Below are 18,275 nucleotides of genomic sequence, written 5' to 3'. Positions count from 1 at the left end.
CAAGATTTGGACAAGAAAGAATTGAAGAAAACAAATAGATGTCAAATGATTCCATTCATATAATCATCTCAACTTCATTTCAAGTGTACATGTAGTTATTTCAAATACATTCAATCTAGTATAGTTCTTATTTTTGTAGCAAATTTAGCTTTATTGTTAAATTCAAATCCCTCCATCCAAACCAAGCTTTATCTACCAAAAATCCCCAGCTGGTACCTACATTTCACAGGACCAGGAGCCACGACGCAAATCACTAATAAATCATAATTTCTGGAGAATGTTATATTCTCTCATGCAGAAAAACAGTTCACAAATTAGCCTACAGATTACAAAAAATTTATTGCATCCATTAAATAAAAGCCGACATACATGATGTTTATAAGTACACTCGGTGTGTGCCCCCAGATAGAAATACATAAATTAATACCTATAGGAACCATAAGAAGCTATCAACTTCTAGCGACAGGCTTTCCACTATGACGGAGCACCAAGATATGAGGCAAGCCGCAATATGTCACTGAAGACTCCACCAGCTGTGACTTCGGCACCGGCACCAGGTCCACGAATTATTAAGGGCTGATCTTTGTACCTTGTTGTTGTGAAAGCAATGATGTTATCTGCCCCAGATAGTTGAGCAAAAGGATGATCGTTCTTGTATGTTTGCAGCTTCACTATCCCTTTCTGATTGACCACGTCGACCATCCCAACATATCTCAAGACCTTCAGATATCACAAAGTCATGATGAGGGAAAAAGAAAAATTATTTGAGCAAAACTAAAAACAAAAAGAGGGAAAAAAAAAACTCCTGTGAAACTTGAGCTGCATATCCCTGCGCCCAAAGAACTCTGAAAATATAAATGTTCACATTTTCCAAACTATTATGGCCTATTAAAAAAGAAATCCAGAGTCCATTTTTTATCACCAAAAGTTGGATAAACGCAACGGAAAACCCATCATAGCATGTCAGATGATAATGTAACAATGCTGGGTTCAAAGGAAGCTAAAATGATATTGTTCTAATAGTTATATAAATTAAATATTCTGAGTTCTTTTTCTCCTTAAATTGCCCATTCTAGATAGCTGATACTTCCAGAAAAGAAAAGAAAAGAAATGGAGGCATTTAATAGCCTGTGGGTGCCTAGCAGGCTTCTAAGCAACAACCTGATAATGTAGTAATCAAATATGGCTAGGTTAAAATTGTGGTATTACACAGGAACCAAGAGAAGAAATGCATCCCAGAGATACTTACTTCTCCTGCATCCTCAGCTATCTGTCTTTTCTTAGCCCAGTCATGATCAAACTGTGGAAGTTTTTCCATGAAATCCTCTGCTGATGCACTATTCTGAAAATGGATAATCCGAAACTCCACATCAAAGGTGAACTTTTGCATTTGGTAAGGTATGGTAAAATATAATTTTACCTTCAACGGTTCTGGCACAAGGCTTTCAACAGGGATGTCAGAGAGTTCCAGCTTAAGACCAGATTCTCTAGCAAGAATTATCACCTGCATTTGATGGGGTTCCTTAGGAGGCAAATCTTACCACAAAACAATGAAGCAAAAATAATGATAGCTCAGGTTGTAGTTTGGGCGTGGGCCCAAAAGCAGCACAAAGACGGTCAATCTTTGACAATAATACAAGCTTTAGGGTCTCATATCAAAATTTGAATAACTTAAACTGGTTAAACAGATAAAACATCATCACATTAGAAGCCTCCATAATATAGTGGACAAAAATTTTGCACATTGTACCTTTCTACAAACATCTGTTCCAGATAGATCATCCCTAGGATCCGGCTCAGTATAACCCGCCTGCTTTGCTTCAGCCACCACCTCACTAAAAGTCCGTCTTCCTATAAAGTTGTTAAAGATATAACTCAAAGTTCCACTGCAACAGCAAATCAGAGGGAAGACTTGTGTTAAACGTAATATAAGTGTGCATTTGTAAACAGCATGATTTTACATGCTTAAAAAGAGGAATTATACTTGTATTATTTTCAGCATTTACTGAGAGAAGACAAATCAAAAGTAGTCTGCCTACCTGAAGACGCCTTCAATGCGCAATATTTTGTCACCGGTTTCGAGGAGACCTCGTAATGTATTGATAATTGGCAGACCAGCTCCAACAGTAGCTTCATAGAAGTAGTGTGTATATGATTGCCGTTGAAGAGCTCTTATCTTCAAATACTGGACATGGACAAAAATAATTTCATGACTGATGAAACCCCAGAAGTAAAAAACATTTGTACGATATGAACAATATTATTGCCTTCTCAGAATGCATTAAATTTTTACTTGAGAATAACTAACTTATGTTACGTGAAAGTTAAACGTAAATTATAGTTTCTTTCTTCCTGCAAGTCAGTTTATGGTAATGCTGCAGGGGGACTGAAGCAGATCAAACAAAATAATTACCTAATAGTAAGATATGGATATGAAAGCCCAAGTGTCAACTCAAAATAAAATCCTGAGGGAAACAAATACAACAACCAAGTTGAGTACAACTCCCACCCCCATTTTCTAATGAACACTGTATTCAACAAGACAAACTTTGAGATCTTTCAAATCAAATTCAAGTAAGGCAAACTTGTGATCTTTCAGAATAAAGAAAAGAGTCAAATTCACATTAGCATTGTTGCATAGAAATTTATGAAAAATTTATGTATAATAAATGGCTGCTTTTGTTACCACTATGTTCAGACAATAAAGTACCATTAAATTCTCTCCTAGAAATATAAAACCATGTGATAGGAATCAAAACTCCTCATCCAAATCTTAAAAAGAAAGCACTCTTGACCAGCAATCACAAAATAGAAAAAGGAAAAAGAACAAAACTGATAAAGAATTAGAAGATATGATGTAGCTTGAACAAAAACAAAATGGTGTGAACCAACAATAGACATGATCATAGCTTGATAACCGTGTAAATTGTTTAAAAGCAAGATATCCCAAATGCAGGGGTTTTGGATACACAACTATGATGAGAATCGCACAATCCCACTTAATTGGGTAGATGAATTAATTAAGGAAATGGGGATGTTCTTGTTCTTTCGTTAATATGAACTACCGAAACACAGAATTTGTGATGAGGACATCTTTGTCAAACCCATTAGGGTTTACAAACGAAAGAGATGGAAGAGGGAATTATTAATTAGTTTCCTAATCTATTTGTTAGTTCCTAGGTTCTCTAAGTTTTCCAGATTTTATTAGGATTTTTAGTGTTTCCAGATTTCAGTAGGATTTCTAAGTTTCCTATTTTATTTGGATTAGGATTTCCTTCCTAGAATAAGTTTAATTTTCCTTTTCACTCTAGGGTTAAATTATTATAAATACCCCGTCTATGTAATTCATTAGGGAGTTGAGTTGTTGAGATATAAAGAAAAGCTTATTTTCCAGAGATTGGAGACTACTTGGTGTGAAGCCAAACCCCTGGTGTGATGCCAAACCCCCGGAGTGATTCCAGACCTATCCCTTTTGTTCTATTTTCTGTTTTCCATTGTTTTCGCTTCCGCTAAACTACCTAAATACTCAATTCACCCATATCCTACATCAATTTGCAATTTGATAACATCAAGATAAAAACCCAAAAGAAGTCCACATGTTAAAGAGATATTACCTGATCAAGAGGTCCTGAATTCGCTTTTTTGTTGGGGGTGACTACATGAATTCCTTTCCGCAACCAGTCATAGTAATGGCTTGCGATACTAGAGTCAGCTGTGCAGTCAACCAAAACTTTATTCGGAATAAACTGATTACCATGTACATACTGCACAAATTTGTCCATATCTGCCACTACTCCTTTCTCTTTTTGGAGTTCTCTCCATCTAGATAAGTCAATACCCCTACAACAATAAATAAGAAAAAGGTAAATTCGTGGTCATGGAAATGAAACTACTGAATGACCATTATTTATGGAATAAAGTCTTTAATCAATTAGAAGGGAAAAGGTCGGTGATAGTATTCACATATGAAATCCAAAAAGAACAAGGAGAGCCAACTATTAAGCTTCAGCATAGTTTGTAATAGGAATGTCAACTGAGGCAATTTCCACTACTTAGAAGAAGCATGTTGGTCAATTATCAATTCAAAAATATTTCATTAGCAGACATGTATAAGTTAGACCACCACCATTCCAAGGTGTAATTTAGATTATACGAAACATTTCATTTAATAATATTTCGCTAAAAATTTTAACTTACGCCTCACTCAAAAGCATTGTCCTTGATCCACTTATTCCCATAACACGCAAATCAATATTAAACTCTTCCTTGAGGGTAGCTGCCTGCAAAGATTATAGAACTTAAATGTTAAGGATTCACCCAACAGAATAAAAGAAAATAAAAGCACCTGGTCTTCGTCAAAATTTGGTTACTAAGCAAGCAGCAATATAAAACTTTTTTAGTAAAGACAGAGTAAATTTAATGTGTGTGTGTGTGTGTGTGTGCCAGCAGGTACATTTTGTGTTCATGCACATGAGAGAGAGAGAGAGAGAGAGAGAGAGAGAGAAGGCAAATATAAAATCATTCCAAACTTTGATCCTTAATTAAAAGTTTAGAAAGAAATGCCAGTTGGTTGGGCTTGTAAAACTAATGTTAAATTGTTGAATGGCTATAAATTGCACAGTACAGCATGTACAAATGGCTGCAAATGGACAATATGCATGCATTGATTACATCCTTCTTTGCAACATTTCTGATGAAATAAACGGAAGAAGAATACACAATCCAACATCTTCCTTCCCACAAAACTAAATCAAACTAGAATAGGTTCGCAAAATCCAGAAAAAGGCCTCCAACTAAGCACACAGAATGACCAAATTTGACCAAATTTAGGATTTTCAAAGTAAACATGTAATGAAGAATCATGCAATTTCATAGACAGATGAAAATTCAAGTGCTATATTGCACAAAAGACTGATAATAACATAGGAAAAGCGAAAATAAAGTACCTGATCCCTTAACTGATCAAGTAATGTGGCACCAATCAGACCAGGTCCAATGACACCCATTGCTATTGTTGTTCTTGAAAGATAAAATCTAGAGTGCACAGCTCTCAGGGCCCTAATACAATCCTCTCGCTTTAATACTACAGTAATATTGTACTCGGAACAACCTTGAGCTATGGCACGCACATTAATGTTTGCCTGTATCGTAAAAACAATTTAGATCCCTCGGTATTGGAGATAATGAGTTAGGAGAAACATTTAGAATCAAAGACTACAGTTTAGAAGAGGATAGCCCACATCGTAAACCAGTATACTAACAACCACGAATTTTCATATTTAACCTAACTGATTAATAAAATTAATATAAATATTATATCCCTAACCTTTGCCAGTGCATTGAAAAGAGTTGCACTAACTCCAGGAGTACTCGCCATTTTTTGGCCAACTGTTGCCAAAATGCTACAGTTTGGAATGACTTGAACCTGAGAGGGAAAAAAAAAACCGGAAGAGGTGCCACAAATTAGTATTTTCAAACAATTTTTTTAAAAAAAGGATGATATTTTAACATATATGAAATTGAAAATGTAAAAATAAAAATGCAGTGCATTTTTTCACATTAACATTCATGTCACCATTTTGAACTGTTTCTTATAATTCTTTATACTAATAGTGCGACCTAATCTAAAATATGTAAATCACCACCTTGGTCCCACTCACTAAATGCTTGCCTCCAACTTACTTAAGTAACCTGCCAACCCAACAACACTTTCCTGCCCCTCTAGTATCAATTAAAAGGATGATGCATGGAAAGATGATTTTGAGCAACAACTCTAATAATAAGTAATTGATGGTAAAACAAAGAGCTATGACCGTCCAGCCTTTTCCACCATTGTGAAGAAAACCAATGAACCACAGTATTAAGTGATTATCAGTGAAATAAACAATAAACTAATTGCCGGTACACTGTCCTTGATCTGCATAAATTAAATATCAGGTAACCTGGTCAAGAAATTCAGTCAAATGAAAAGTAAGCACCTGAGAAAGACGCCCAGCATTCAAAGCCTCATGAAATCTGGACTGCAGTAACTCAAAAACGGCATTTACCTCCTTCTCAGGGACAGCAAAGCAAACTGAATGCTCACTACTAGCCTGCAGTGAACCATCACTAAGAACGTTAAGCATAAAAAATGTTCTACTGTTTCAACATATCATGAACCTGTATACAGAGGATGAGATAACCTGAGATATCATAATAACATTAGCCCCAACATCCTTTACGGCACTAAATATAGTACTGGCTGTACCAGGAACACCAGCCATTCCAGTTCTGGGAGAACAAAAGGAGAATATTAAAAATTGTAGATCTTTAAAATCAAATGCAGCTGCAATCATTATAATGCACAGCTCACCCTTCAACATTTACAAGGGCCAAGTTGTCTATTGTTGCAAACCCCTTGACGAACGATTCCAAACCCTGGCCCTCTTCATCCTCAGTAGAGCGACAAATTTTGGTTCCAGGTGCAGCAAGGTTGAAAACGTTCCTTATTATAATAGGAATGTCATATCGCATCACTGGGATGATGGTGCGTGGATGCAGAACATTTGCCCCGAAATAAGACTGCACATACGCATATATATTATGTTTAAATTTGTGAATACGCCAATCTCAGAAACTTAAGTAGTGAGTAATGAGGTTCACCATTTCCCAGGCCTCTTGATAAGACAATGTCTTCAGAATCACTGCCTCACTAACTGCATATGAACATTTCTTATTGTTGAATTAAATCCCACAGTAACATTTTAACTTTCTTAAAAGGCATCAACCAATTATTCTCACAAAATAAAGCAACAATATGTACGCTTGTATTCCTAAAGATAGTGTTTGTACCATAACTGACCAAGCAAGATAAGACTGATCCAAGGCTACAGATAAGGATCAGAACGCCGAACTGGTGACCTTGACCAGGCCGACTCTCCATTCGGCACCCACCACTTTGGGTCCACCGGACCCATGTGCTGAAAAGAGGTCAGGGCTCACTGTACAGAATCAGTACACAGGAGGTACCACGTGGCAGTCATCCACCACATGCTGATCAGCATGCTTGAGCAGGCTGAATGACCCTCAGCCCCAGACACCTCATGCTAACCAAGACTAGGTGTCAAACGACACTTATCTCTTTGTGCCAATTAGACAGTCTGTACAGACTCAATTAAACAACGTGCCAAATGGCACCCCCAAAGGAAAGTCATTCAGCACCTTGGCATAACCACATGGGCAGCAGCCATGCTTCCTCCAGTTCACCAGTGGGAGGCCCCTTTCCGTCACCACCATGGACGTTGATGTTCAGGGACACATGTCACCACCACATGCCGTCTCCCACATCAAAGTATTATAAGAGGTTCTCCTGACTTCTCTATAATTAGGGGCATGCGCCCCCCAAGAAAAGGTATGAATACCATCATACATACCCTTACTCCGCCAAATTAAGCATCAGAGGTTTCTATGATGTCACACAGGTACCTTTGTCCCTCACTGACTATTCTATCTTAACAGGTACCCATCTAAATTCGGTAGAAGAGCAATATAGGTCGCTCACAACTTCTATTGATCCATTTTGGACAAGCATATATTATTTAAAATGGCTGATATGTGACATGTTTTACCAAGTACAAGAGCTATACGAACCTTTTCTGGGGTCTGCACTATAAACTCCATCAACATCTGTCCAAATTGTGACTTGACCAGCCTTGAATAGAGCACCCATGATAGCTGCGGAGAAGTCACTTCCATCTCTCTTCAAAGTAGTAGGAATGTTTTGAGGTGTGCTAGCAATAAAACCAGTAGCTACAATTGCTTTTGATGGATTTTTGGAGTACCATTTCTCAAGTCTCTCTTCAGATTCCTTGAAATCAGGATCCACTTGATTAGAACTAGTAGGGTTAACAATAAGGACTTCCCTTGTATCCATCCAATTGCAATCTACCCCATTCTGAAGAAGGAAAAAGAAAGAATAAGAAAATATATTAATATAACAGACAACTAGGAAAAGCAACATTCAGCAAATGCTCTTGAAAAGTAAGCAAACCACCACCAGACCTTTCTAACAACACATGACAACATCTGAGCAGACCATAACTCTCCATGTCCTACAACAAAATCAGTGAAGGATTCTGTTGCATGACCAGCTGCCATAAGTAAGCATATTAGTCAATCTGATCAGATCCAACCATAAAGTTTAATCAAAATTAGCCAAAGACATCAAGAAAACTAACAAGTACATTCAAATTAAGTGTCATAATAATTTGACTAGACAAAGAACATAGTTTCTATAACATATAAATTGAGGAGTTGGCTAAGTTGGAAAAAGGCAAGTGATTTAACACTAGGCGCTAATCGCATTACAAACTATTGAAGATTCAGATAAAAGAATTAGTCTTTCCCTGACAGAGAACACTGGCTTATATTGTTTGTAATATAAACACATACACAATAGTAAATATAAACCATTTGAAATATGATGGGAATTGTTAAAGCACACACCATATTTGCTTTATGTGATAAGCCATTGGAGAGCCTATACAGATCAGAGATCCACTAATGTTCTGATGTTTTGTGGAAAATAATAAATGAACCAAGAATGTCCACATAACATTCCAAGTGCAACTTGAGAGAGATAGTGTGTGAGGGAGAGAAGTCTAGTACCAATGTATATTGCACGAAGCATTGCTTTCAGGTTACTGATGTCATGTTGCAATTGTGCTAAGAAGCTACAGAGATCATCCCCATCAATTAGATCAAGAGCTGTTGATCTGTGCTTTTCTAAAACAGCATCTAATGCAGATATATAGGACTCATCTCGTGATTGAGCCTTGTTGATGAGATCATACATCATATCTGTTACCTTGGACATTGCAGAGACAACTACAAACTTCCTCTCCGAATCATCACTGAGAATTATTTTTGCAACATTCTTAATTCTTTCTGAATTTCCCATACAGGTACCACCAAATTTATGAACAGACCAAGTATCACCTTTAGGAAGCTGAACTTTTTCAGGCGATGTATTTACAGGAGTATCTACTATTAAAGGAAAGAAAATTAGAGTTAGATGAAACTTATAAATACAAGATCCTGAGGAAAACTTTGGACAATTATGGAAAAGCATAGAAAATGAACCTGTGACTGATGAAATGATCCGGGGTTTTAGTGTCTTTTTCCTTTCTAGCCCAGAAACAAAACCCATCCTGAAAAAGACAACAGACATCCGCATAAATTAATGAATCATTTAAGTTAATCTTAAGTATTCCGCTAGTCAAATAAACCCTACAACACTAATTTTTGGAAGTGAAAAAGGTGGATTCAAAATATTTATAAAATAAAATAAAAACTTTTTAATTGTGCAATAAGAAGTAAATTTGTTCCAGCAATGCAAAAACTATTATAGCAAATAAAACATCAGTTCTAAGAGCACAAACTTACACTAAGAGCTTAAGAGAAACATGCTAAGGTTGAAAGTACCTACTTGGATCATGTTTGGTTATGATCTGTGATATAATTCCTAACTAGTCAAAACAGAAAGCAAGAATGTTTAAAGAAAAAATGTTTACTGAAAATGATAGTAACATCAAGCAAGGAGCAAATTCAAAATGATTGAATAAACACAATGCTATCTCATACCAGAGCTCCTGCATGCATAATAATTAAATTGAGTAGAAAAACCAATACCAAAACAATAATTACAACAAAGAAGAAAATTGCACCAATAGCTCTTGGAATTTGGTAACAATTCCAACACTTAAAAGCCCCATTTTCCGCTGTGCTTCACTTCTCAGTATACCATTTTTTTAAAAACTAAAAACAAATTATCTTTAGGCACGACATGAAACTTGAGGACAAGTTGAATATTTCCATCACTCCAGGTTAAGTTAAACATTTACTACTTAAGCCATAAGCTCCAGTCCAGTGAAATGGTAAAAAGAAATATCATAATGAAAACAGAGTTCCACTTTTTATACAGAAAGCTCTTCCATTTTCTCGAGAAACAAACAGAAAATGGAATCAAGAAAGAAAATTTAGCTGGGTATAAAATGAGTACCTGCAAATCGGAGAGCGCTGAGGAGGGAGAAGGAATGTAGGGCATTGAGAGTAGCAGATCTTCTTGGGCTTGGCGTTGTGAGGCAATGCGTTGGGGGAGAGGCTGTGGCCTGGATTAGAGATGGCTGAAGAGAGCGACGCCATAGCCTCTCACAGTGAGAGAGAAAGTATTTTGGTTTTTGGTGTGGGTGTGAGTGCGAGTTTGGCGGCTTCGGCTAATATAATGTACTACTGAGCGGAGGCCATGAAAGTGAATGATTGGAAGGGGGAGATGCGGTGCGGCGTCTAAAACTGTGGGGCAAGGTGATGATCCATTTAAGCAATGGCACGTAGCAAAATGTAGGGGTCAAGTATCAAACTTTGCTACGTGTGTCTGCCACTCAGTATTGCAAATTGCGTTCTTTGCTTAACCAGAGCACCGCATATCTTTTGTTTCACCAGGTGAAATTGCTCCCTAGAAAACTGATGCCGACAGAATTCATGCATAATGCGTTGGACTCGATTGGAATGGAGATGAGGTTTTATCATAAAAAGTTTATTAGTAGTGAAACATCACTCATTAATTATATACCTCGGTACTATTTAGTAGCTGAACATGCAACCGAGAGTATGTTGGATTTGTAATATTTGATTATTAATTCAATTTAGAGTGTTTGATTCAATATAAACATGTAAAATTTATGTCTCTACATTGAACAATTAACACAAACCCAATTTTGTTAATTTGATCTAAATAATGGACCAAAAATGTTGAAATTCAAACTCGTAAATTTCTTTGTTAATATTGAATCCATTTTTTATTTCTTTTTATCGGAAGTGGATTTCATTCAAAACCCACAAAATGACATAACAATACACCAAAAAGTGAGACCCAACCAATTGAATCCATTTGGTAGAAACGTTTCCTCCCTTTTGTTTTGAGGGTTCTTCTGCCTTTCTCGGTTTAATTAATTTGAGTGCCGATGATCAAGCTTATGAAAAATTGACCTCTTTTTAGGTCAAATGAAAAATTGACCTTGAAAAAAAAATGGCCTATGAAAAACAATTTTTTTATTTTTTATTTTATTTTTTTGAGAGTGATCTGAAAAACAAGTTATAAGCGAGCACTGCCCAAACCACCAAAAGAAAACACACTAGGAAAAAAGTATCGAACAGTACTTCAAAGCTCATACTTGAAAAACCCTACCGCCGAAACCGGCAAGAACCTCTCAGTCTCTGAGCTCCGACAATGGCGGAGCTCTCAGTGATAACAGTAGGAGGCAAAGGCTCATCTCTCTCGTCCTCCTCTGTCTACGCCATTGCCAATGGCCTCGCTCAGTTACGCATCGACTCGTCGGCGCTCAATAGGCTCCCCTCCTCCTCCTCATCACCTCTCAATACCCACAACCTCGGCTCTCTCCTACCCTCTCTCCCAACCGTTGAAGAATACAGAGCTTCCCTCGTCGTCCTCCTCAGCAAGCTCCTCTCTCTCTCCGGTTCCCCCAATATCCGTACTGTTCTTCCAGTTAAAATCGCGGAAGCACTCAATTCCCCAGACTTAAAGCTCGAATCCCTCGATTTGACTGACGAGGAGGCCCTTGCGTTGGAGAAACTCAAGTTATCCTCTGCTTTGTACGCAATATGTGCGCTTCTGGACCACCAGTCTGCTGCTTTGTCGACGGTTTCGGATGCAGTAGCGGCGATTTCTTGCGAGGCATTGAAAGCCGACGTAGCGGCGTTCAATTTGATCGATTCAGGGGATGGGCACGCCGCGAAGGAGGAGATTGGGGTGGCCAGTGATTTGAAGGTGTTGCTCAACGGGTCTAAGTTAGTGGGTAAGGTTGAAATTGAAGCGATCTCAAGAATCCCCAAAATTCACGCGAGTTTGAGAGAGCAAGTGAAATCGGTGCACTCCAAGTCTCGAGTGGAGCTGAATTCTGGTGGGAAGGTAGTTTGTGCCGGGGTAGTCAGGACCGCTTTGTTGCCATTGGCCGCGGCTCTGTGGGACTTGGGGGACCGTAGTTTGTCCCGTGCGAAAATGAATGTGGATGGGGTGGGTAGTGAGAATTTGAGGTCGAGTTTGGTGGCATTGTTTGAGCAGAAATGCCCAAGTGGTGAAAGCTTGAGAGGTGGGTTCAAGTTGGTTTCCCAATTAGTTTTTGAAGAGGAAGAGAATTATGATAATTTTGCTCATGAAGTGAATGTGTTGATGGGAATTGTATGGAAAATTGTGACTTGGGAGGCAATTACGGCGTTTATGGTGTTGGAGGGAGCTGAGTTGAATGGGAAGAAGAGTGAAGGTAGTGAAGTGAATGGAGGAGGGAATGTGAAAGTGGAGAAGAAGAGTGAGAAGAAGAAGAAGGTGGTTTTGGGAAAAGGAACTAGTGTTATATTACAGTTGATAAAAGATAGGTTGCAGGGTAAGGGAGGAAATGCTGTTGATAGTTTGGGCTTGTTGGGAAATTGGGTTGAAGAGCTTATATCGTTTTTGGACCCCAAGGACCCAGAGTTTGATAGTTTGTTGAACAGAGTAAAGGAGTTGGTGGAAAGCAATGAGACTAGAAGACTCCCCAAGCTTCCAAAGGTAATAAAATGCCTAGAGTTCTGCTTTTCATTTCTGTCCGGAGTATTTTCTCTAATCCACCTTTTCATTGATTTGTAGGAGAATAAAATGAATGATTATTCTCTTTTTTTTCCCCTTTTCTTTGGGATGCAGTGTTTTTCATGAAAATCATTTGGGTTCTTATTAGTATCTGCCTCTTAATTTATTAGTGTCTTAGGAAGGAAAGATTTCTGTAGAAAACAATGTGCATACTATAACTTGTAGTTAGATTCTGTAACATGTGATCATTTGGAAAGAATTGAAAATTTATACAGTTGTGCATGTGTGTATTTTCAGAGACCATGCTCAGGTTTTTGTCGTAGTTGCCTTTGCAGATTATGTTCATTTATGTTATTTTTTTGGATTGTAATGAATGAACTTAATAGCATTCTGACTTGGACATATTTTGCACATACTAGGGGACTCGTGACTTTGCAAAAGAACAAATGGCAATAAGAAAGAAAGCATTTTCGATAATTGAAGAGGTCTTTGAGAGGCATGGTGCCACAGCATTGGATACTCCAGTTTTTGAATTGAGAGAAACTCTCATGGGGAAATATGGGGAAGATTCGAAATTGATTTATGATCTTGCTGACCAGGTAATTGCCTCATTTTCAACTTTTGTCAGTTTAAATGGACTATTTATTTTTATTTTTCGTAGTTATTTTATAGGTGTTGCTTGTCGGTCCTCATTTAATGTAGGGTGAAGAGGGAGTGGGCATATAAACATGAATCAATTTGATTCTTGGCATTTACACTAAATTAGCTGAATGCCACACTTTTTGTACTTGGAATATCGATGTTAGGTGACCTTTTCGTGTTTCCTAAGATGTTAACTTATCACCTAAGCCAGAATAGCAATCCTGGTTCCTAAGAGGTATTAAGACTGTCAAGTCCGAGGCTTTGAGCCTAGTTTTCGCTCATTATTGTTAACCATTGTTAAATACATTTTTTGGCAACTTTCATCAATTCTTCTCTGAATTCAGCTATGAAATACTACCTTGAATGCCTTCTAGATTGTTCATTTTTGGTTTTGTGTGTGTGAGCTGGGGAGCTAACCTTAAGATTTGATTGTATGGTTTTCTTAAGAAATTGGCTATTGGGATGACCTTGTGTTGTTTGCATGTTGCTGGTAATTTTGTTTTATTCGCTTTAAATCTGATATAGGACACGGGTGAATTGTAGGCTTAGGTAGAGTAGTGGAAGCAAAACAATGAAAAACTGAAAATAGAACAAATAAGGATAGATAGGTCTGGAATCACTCCAGGGGTTTGGCTTCACACCAAGAAGTCTCCAATCTCTGGAAAATAAACTTTCTTTATATCTCAACAACTCAACTCCCTAATGAATTACATGAGAGGGGTATTTATAGCAAACTAAAACCTAGAGACAATAGGATAAAAATTCCCTTGTTAAAACAGAAATTCTAGCCTAAATAAAATAGGAAATTTAGAAATCCTACTGAAACCTGGAAAACTTTAAAATCTTACTAAATTCTGGAAAACTTAGAGAACAAGTTAGAAACTAATCGCAGAAATCAAAAAATTGCCAGATATAAAGACCAAATTAAATGACTTCCTCTTCCATCTCTTTCTTTTATAAACCCTAATGGGTTTGACAAAGATGTCCTCATCAAAATCTGTTATGGGTGTTGTATTTTTAAACATGAAATCATCTTCTTTATATTGCGACCACTTTGTATTTTTTTCATGTTTGAATTGTGGTATTCCTTGTCATGTGATGTTAAATATTGTTTGTGAAGGTGTGTTAGACAGGCCTTGCTACCTCTTCTATTTATTCCTTATAAATACTTTTCTTAGGTTTCTAGCAGCTAAATTTCAATCTTGTTATAGCTTGACAATAAAACTGAATCACTCATATCTAATGTAGTTTGTGTTTATCCTGTCGACAGGGAGGAGAGCTTTTATCACTGAGATATGATCTAACCGTTCCATTTGCTAGATATGCAGCTATGAATGGTATCACTTCTTTCAAAAGGTACCAAATAGCAAAGGTGTACAGAAGAGACAATCCATCGAAAGGACGATATCGTGAATTTTACCAATGTGACTTTGATATTGCTGGCCAATATGAAAAAATGGGGCCAGATTTTGAGGTTATTAAGATTTTAACAGAACTTCTTGACGAGCTGGATATTGGAGATTATGAGGTAACTTTCTTTTCATTTTTCCCCTCTATCTTTGTCATTGCATACAAAGTTTTGATAATTTGAATAATTATATGGATTATAGTACCACAGCTCCTCACACATATTAATTTTGACATGGAGTTATGCTTGGGACTTCCATTGGATGTCTCACTGTTATCAGATCTGGGTCACTATTTTAAACATTTAAAATTATTGTAAAGTTTTTTAGTTTGAAACATATTGGTGCATGATTAGTATTGCATAGTAATGATACGAAGTTAATACATACAACTATTCTGCTAACACTAGGAAGAGATGAAGTAAAGATTCCTAATTGCTTCACATATAGAAACAAGATTCATTCTTTCTTGTTTTTCTATACCCTTCAATCTTGACGTAGAGCAATATCGAAAGATGGATTTCAACCTAGTCTTGAGGTCTTCACCTTCTAAAAGAAGCCAATCTAGTCTTGTGATTTAAACCTCTCCATGAAGTGCTACACTACTTATATTCAGACTTTTGTGTGCCTTATCTCTCTGCCTTAAATCTAATTTTACAATTTTGTCTTAATGTTTATTGTACAGATTAAGTTGAACCACCGAAAGTTATTGGATGGAATGTTGGAAATCTGCGGAGTACCTCCTGAAAAATTTAGAACTATTTGTTCAAGTATCGACAAGTTAGACAAGCAGTCTTTCGAGCAGATAAAAAAAGAAATGGTAAAGACTCAAAAATTGCAACCATATTTCACGTGCGTATGCTTGAGTTACAATTCTGTATCTTGGTTTATGTGTTTTTATGTTTTGCATATGCTTGCTTTGAGTTACGTCTCATGTCTTGGTGTCTCAGTTTCCTTGTTTCGTCATTGTTGTTAATTCAGTATGAAATACTTAATGGAACATTAATTACTGCATAAGATTGTTTTTATGAAGTACTTACCTGGCTGACCCCAAGTAGTTGGGAGGAAGGCTTGATGTTCCACATCTATAACTCAATAGAGCAATAATTGCTACATAAGAATTTTACGACTAGAGGAAGGCTTTGTGCACCAAAACACCATAATTGTTGTCATCTGTCTGCTTCTTTACAAGGAACGCCTGTCTACTTGGGCAGTTGACATGGTTAGTATAGCATATTGGCCAATGAATCGCTTAAGCCTCACACCTTGAGGTAAAGCTTTTGGTCCTGTACCTGCCAACCCAAAATTCTTACTGTTAATTAATTGTTGCCTCTGGAACACATTGTGTTGATTTTAATAACCATGTTCTGAGTTCCAAATGACTGAAATGTAAAACATTCATCAATGAAAATAATGAATAAACCATGTTATTTCAAGTAAATGCGAATACAAAATTTGACAATAAAAATGTATCTGCTGAATTGAATTTTCATTAACATAAGAACCGATTTCATTTGATTTTCAGTTTATTTTTCTATTGAATAAACATATGCTCTCTTTTTTTGTCGAAAAAAATAAGCATATGCTTGGTTTATCATTTTGTTGTGCTTTTCTCCATAATCATTGGGTAAACATTTCCATATGATGATTGAGTTGTTTCCTCATATCCAAAACTAGTGAGGTTTTAATATTTATCATATTTGCATTTTCAGGTGGAAGAGAAGGGCTTAAGTGTTGAGACAGCAGACAAAATTGGTACCTTTGTAAAAGAGCGTGGACATCCTTTGGAATTGTTATTTAAGCTTAAACAGGAGGGCAGCTCATTTTTAGAAAACAGTGCATCTATAGATGCATTGAATGACCTGGAGATCTTATTCAAGGCTTTGGAAAAATCAAAGTGTATCGGAAAAGTGGCTTTTGACTTGAGTCTAGCAAGGGGTCTTGATTATTATACGGGAGTAATATATGAAGCTGTTTTTAAGGGGGGTGCACAGGTAAAATTATTTAAATGCTGTTGTGATTTCCTCTGCTTTCATTTTGCATGCTATTACTGTTTCTATAACCTGTCTTATGTGCCTTCTCTAATCTTGCCCTCTGACATTTGCTGTCGTTTCCTAAAAATTTCAATTCAGATGAGTGGTGCAAGTAGTATTGTTATTGCTTCCTCTCATTAACTTATGTGTTTCAAGGTTAATCTATAGATATTTGATTTTTTCATCAGGTTGGTTCAATTGCTGCTGGTGGACGCTACGACAACCTTATAGGGATGTTTGGTACAAAGCAGGTTCCAGCTGTTGGTGTCAGCCTTGGAATTGAGCGAGTTTTTAATATAATGGAGCAGCTTAACAAAGACCAGAATCAGGTAACTTTGACGTGCTTCTGTGTGTATGTTGATTAATAGTCTACTTATATTTTGGGTGAATTGTGTTGTTGGGTTATAATCCGATTGGTAGTGATAGGCTCTTCAAATCCTTGTTCTCCCAACTGGGTAACTAATAAAAGAAACTTTTATGAATTTTAAATTCATTAGTTATACATTTTTTAGGTTAATTTACACTATGCCTCCTGTACTTTTATCTGTATCTCAGTTTAGTCCTTAAACTTTAAATTGCTTCATTTTGGTAACTGAATATGGGTTAGTTGATCTAAATCAGAACTTCTCTTAATGAATTTAACAAAAATAAATAAACATATATGGTTTGACTTGCTCTTGGTGCATGGCATGCCCGAGTATAGTACATACATGTTTATTTATTTTAGCATGCTTGTATTGTATGAGACATTGATCTGTTCTTTCATATTTTATTTATTATTGTTATTATTATACAGACAACCCGAGCAACCAAGACTGAAGTCCTGGTGAGTGTATTGGGGGATGATTTAACGCAAGCAGCTGAGTTAGCAAGCGAGCTGTGGGCTGCAAAAGTGAAAGCAGAGTACTTGGTCAATAAAAGAATGTCAAAGCACTTTGATCGAGCCAAGGAATCTAGGATCCCTTGGATGATAATCGTGGGTGAACGGGAGCTGAACGAAGGGGTTGTGAGATTAAAGGATATTGAGGCTGCCGAGGAAAGCATAATTCCAAGAAGTAGAATTGTGGAAGAACTTCAAAAACGGTTGAGTTCATGATAAGAATATATTTTGTGGAGGCAAAGAAAAGAAGAACAAATCTCAAGCCAGATTCCCTTATCTTTCATTTTTCTTTGTTTACATGCCCCTTTCTGGGCATGTTAAGGCGCTCAAAACAGATATTATACACATTGATTTCAGATTCATCTCACATGTAATTCTGGTATTGCAATGCTTGGGTTCATGAAACAAGCGAATCCTATGATGAGTGATTTTGACAAAGTTTCGTTCAAGTTACGAGTTATTTTGGTCTCTATGTGCGTGGATTCTAGGGTTTTAGGTCTAATGGTCCCTGAAATTTTACCTTATTTGCATTTTGGTCACTCAATTTCCAAAATCGTTCCTATGGTCCTTCAACTGCACTTTTGTTAGGACAAATGGTCTTTCCGTCAATTTTGTTATTTTTTATGTTAAATGCAGGGGTAAAATGATATTTTTGTATTATTTTTAATTTCCACCCTCTAAATATTCCTTTTACT

The 18,275-nt window shown here is 36.8% G+C and overlaps 2 protein-coding genes across 4 annotated transcripts; one reads left to right on the top strand and one right to left on the bottom strand.

Moving 5' to 3' along the window:
* Positions 1–27: 27 nt before the first annotated feature.
* On the bottom strand, positions 28–10,443 carry LOC110757375 (bifunctional aspartokinase/homoserine dehydrogenase 1, chloroplastic-like). Of its 3 annotated transcripts, XM_021958968.2 has the most exons (19): positions 10,040–10,442; positions 9,121–9,188; positions 8,647–9,024; positions 8,041–8,129; positions 7,630–7,933; positions 6,643–6,695; positions 6,353–6,561; positions 6,183–6,270; positions 5,979–6,092; positions 5,327–5,425; positions 4,947–5,141; positions 4,198–4,280; positions 3,615–3,840; positions 2,040–2,185; positions 1,751–1,886; positions 1,421–1,504; positions 1,250–1,342; positions 428–720; positions 28–216 (listed from the first exon to the last, which is right to left on the bottom strand). In XM_021958968.2, the coding sequence occupies exons 1-18, from the start codon at positions 10,180–10,182 to the stop codon at positions 475–477; spliced, it is 2,754 nt and encodes a 917-aa protein (XP_021814660.1). In that variant the 5' UTR covers positions 10,183–10,442; the 3' UTR covers positions 28–216; positions 428–474. The 3 variants fall into 3 exon arrangements, with proteins under 3 accessions (XP_021814660.1, XP_021814661.1, XP_021814659.1); XM_021958969.2 differs by lacking the exon at positions 28–216 and having other exon boundaries at positions 315–720; positions 8,647–9,021; positions 10,040–10,443; XM_021958967.2 differs by lacking the exon at positions 28–216 and having other exon boundaries at positions 315–720; positions 10,040–10,441.
* Positions 10,444–11,147: 704 nt separating this feature from the next.
* LOC110757371 (Class II aaRS and biotin synthetases superfamily protein) lies at positions 11,148–18,040 on the top strand. The gene is made up of 7 exons (XM_021958961.2): positions 11,148–12,601; positions 13,039–13,218; positions 14,532–14,789; positions 15,353–15,487; positions 16,380–16,661; positions 16,889–17,029; positions 17,497–18,040. The coding sequence occupies exons 1-7, from the start codon at positions 11,267–11,269 to the stop codon at positions 17,794–17,796; spliced, it is 2,631 nt and encodes an 876-aa protein (XP_021814653.1). The 5' UTR covers positions 11,148–11,266; the 3' UTR covers positions 17,797–18,040.
* Positions 18,041–18,275: the final 235 nt, after the last annotated feature.

Source organism: Prunus avium, chromosome 8 (assembly GCF_965620075.1).
Source record: "Prunus avium chromosome 8, drPruAviu1.hap1.1, whole genome shotgun sequence".
NCBI classification, from domain to species: Eukaryota; Viridiplantae; Streptophyta; class Magnoliopsida; order Rosales; family Rosaceae; genus Prunus; species Prunus avium.
The sequence above is the reverse complement of the archived record's forward strand: the minus strand, read 5'-3'. Positions and strand labels throughout refer to the sequence as shown.

Bases quoted from the DNA above. Each gene is read 5' to 3' on its own strand.
- LOC110757371 (XM_021958961.2), top strand. From the start codon at position 11,267: ATGGCGGAGCTCTCAGTGATAACAGTAGGAGGCAAAGGCTCATCTCTC. The intron at 12,602-13,038 runs GTAATAAAATGC...TGCACATACTAG, and splicing joins GACTCCCCAAGCTTCCAAAG to GGGACTCGTGACTTTGCAAA. The intron at 13,219-14,531 runs GTAATTGCCTCA...TCCTGTCGACAG, and splicing joins TTTATGATCTTGCTGACCAG to GGAGGAGAGCTTTTATCACT.
- LOC110757375 (XM_021958968.2), bottom strand. From the start codon at position 10,182: ATGGCGTCGCTCTCTTCAGCCATCTCTAATCCAGGCCACAGCCTCTCC. The intron at 9,189-10,039 runs GTACTCATTTTA...TGTCTTTTTCAG, and splicing joins CAGCGCTCTCCGATTTGCAG to GATGGGTTTTGTTTCTGGGC. The intron at 1,887-2,039 runs GTAGGCAGACTA...TTGCTGTTGCAG, and splicing joins CGCATTGAAGGCGTCTTCAG to TGGAACTTTGAGTTATATCT.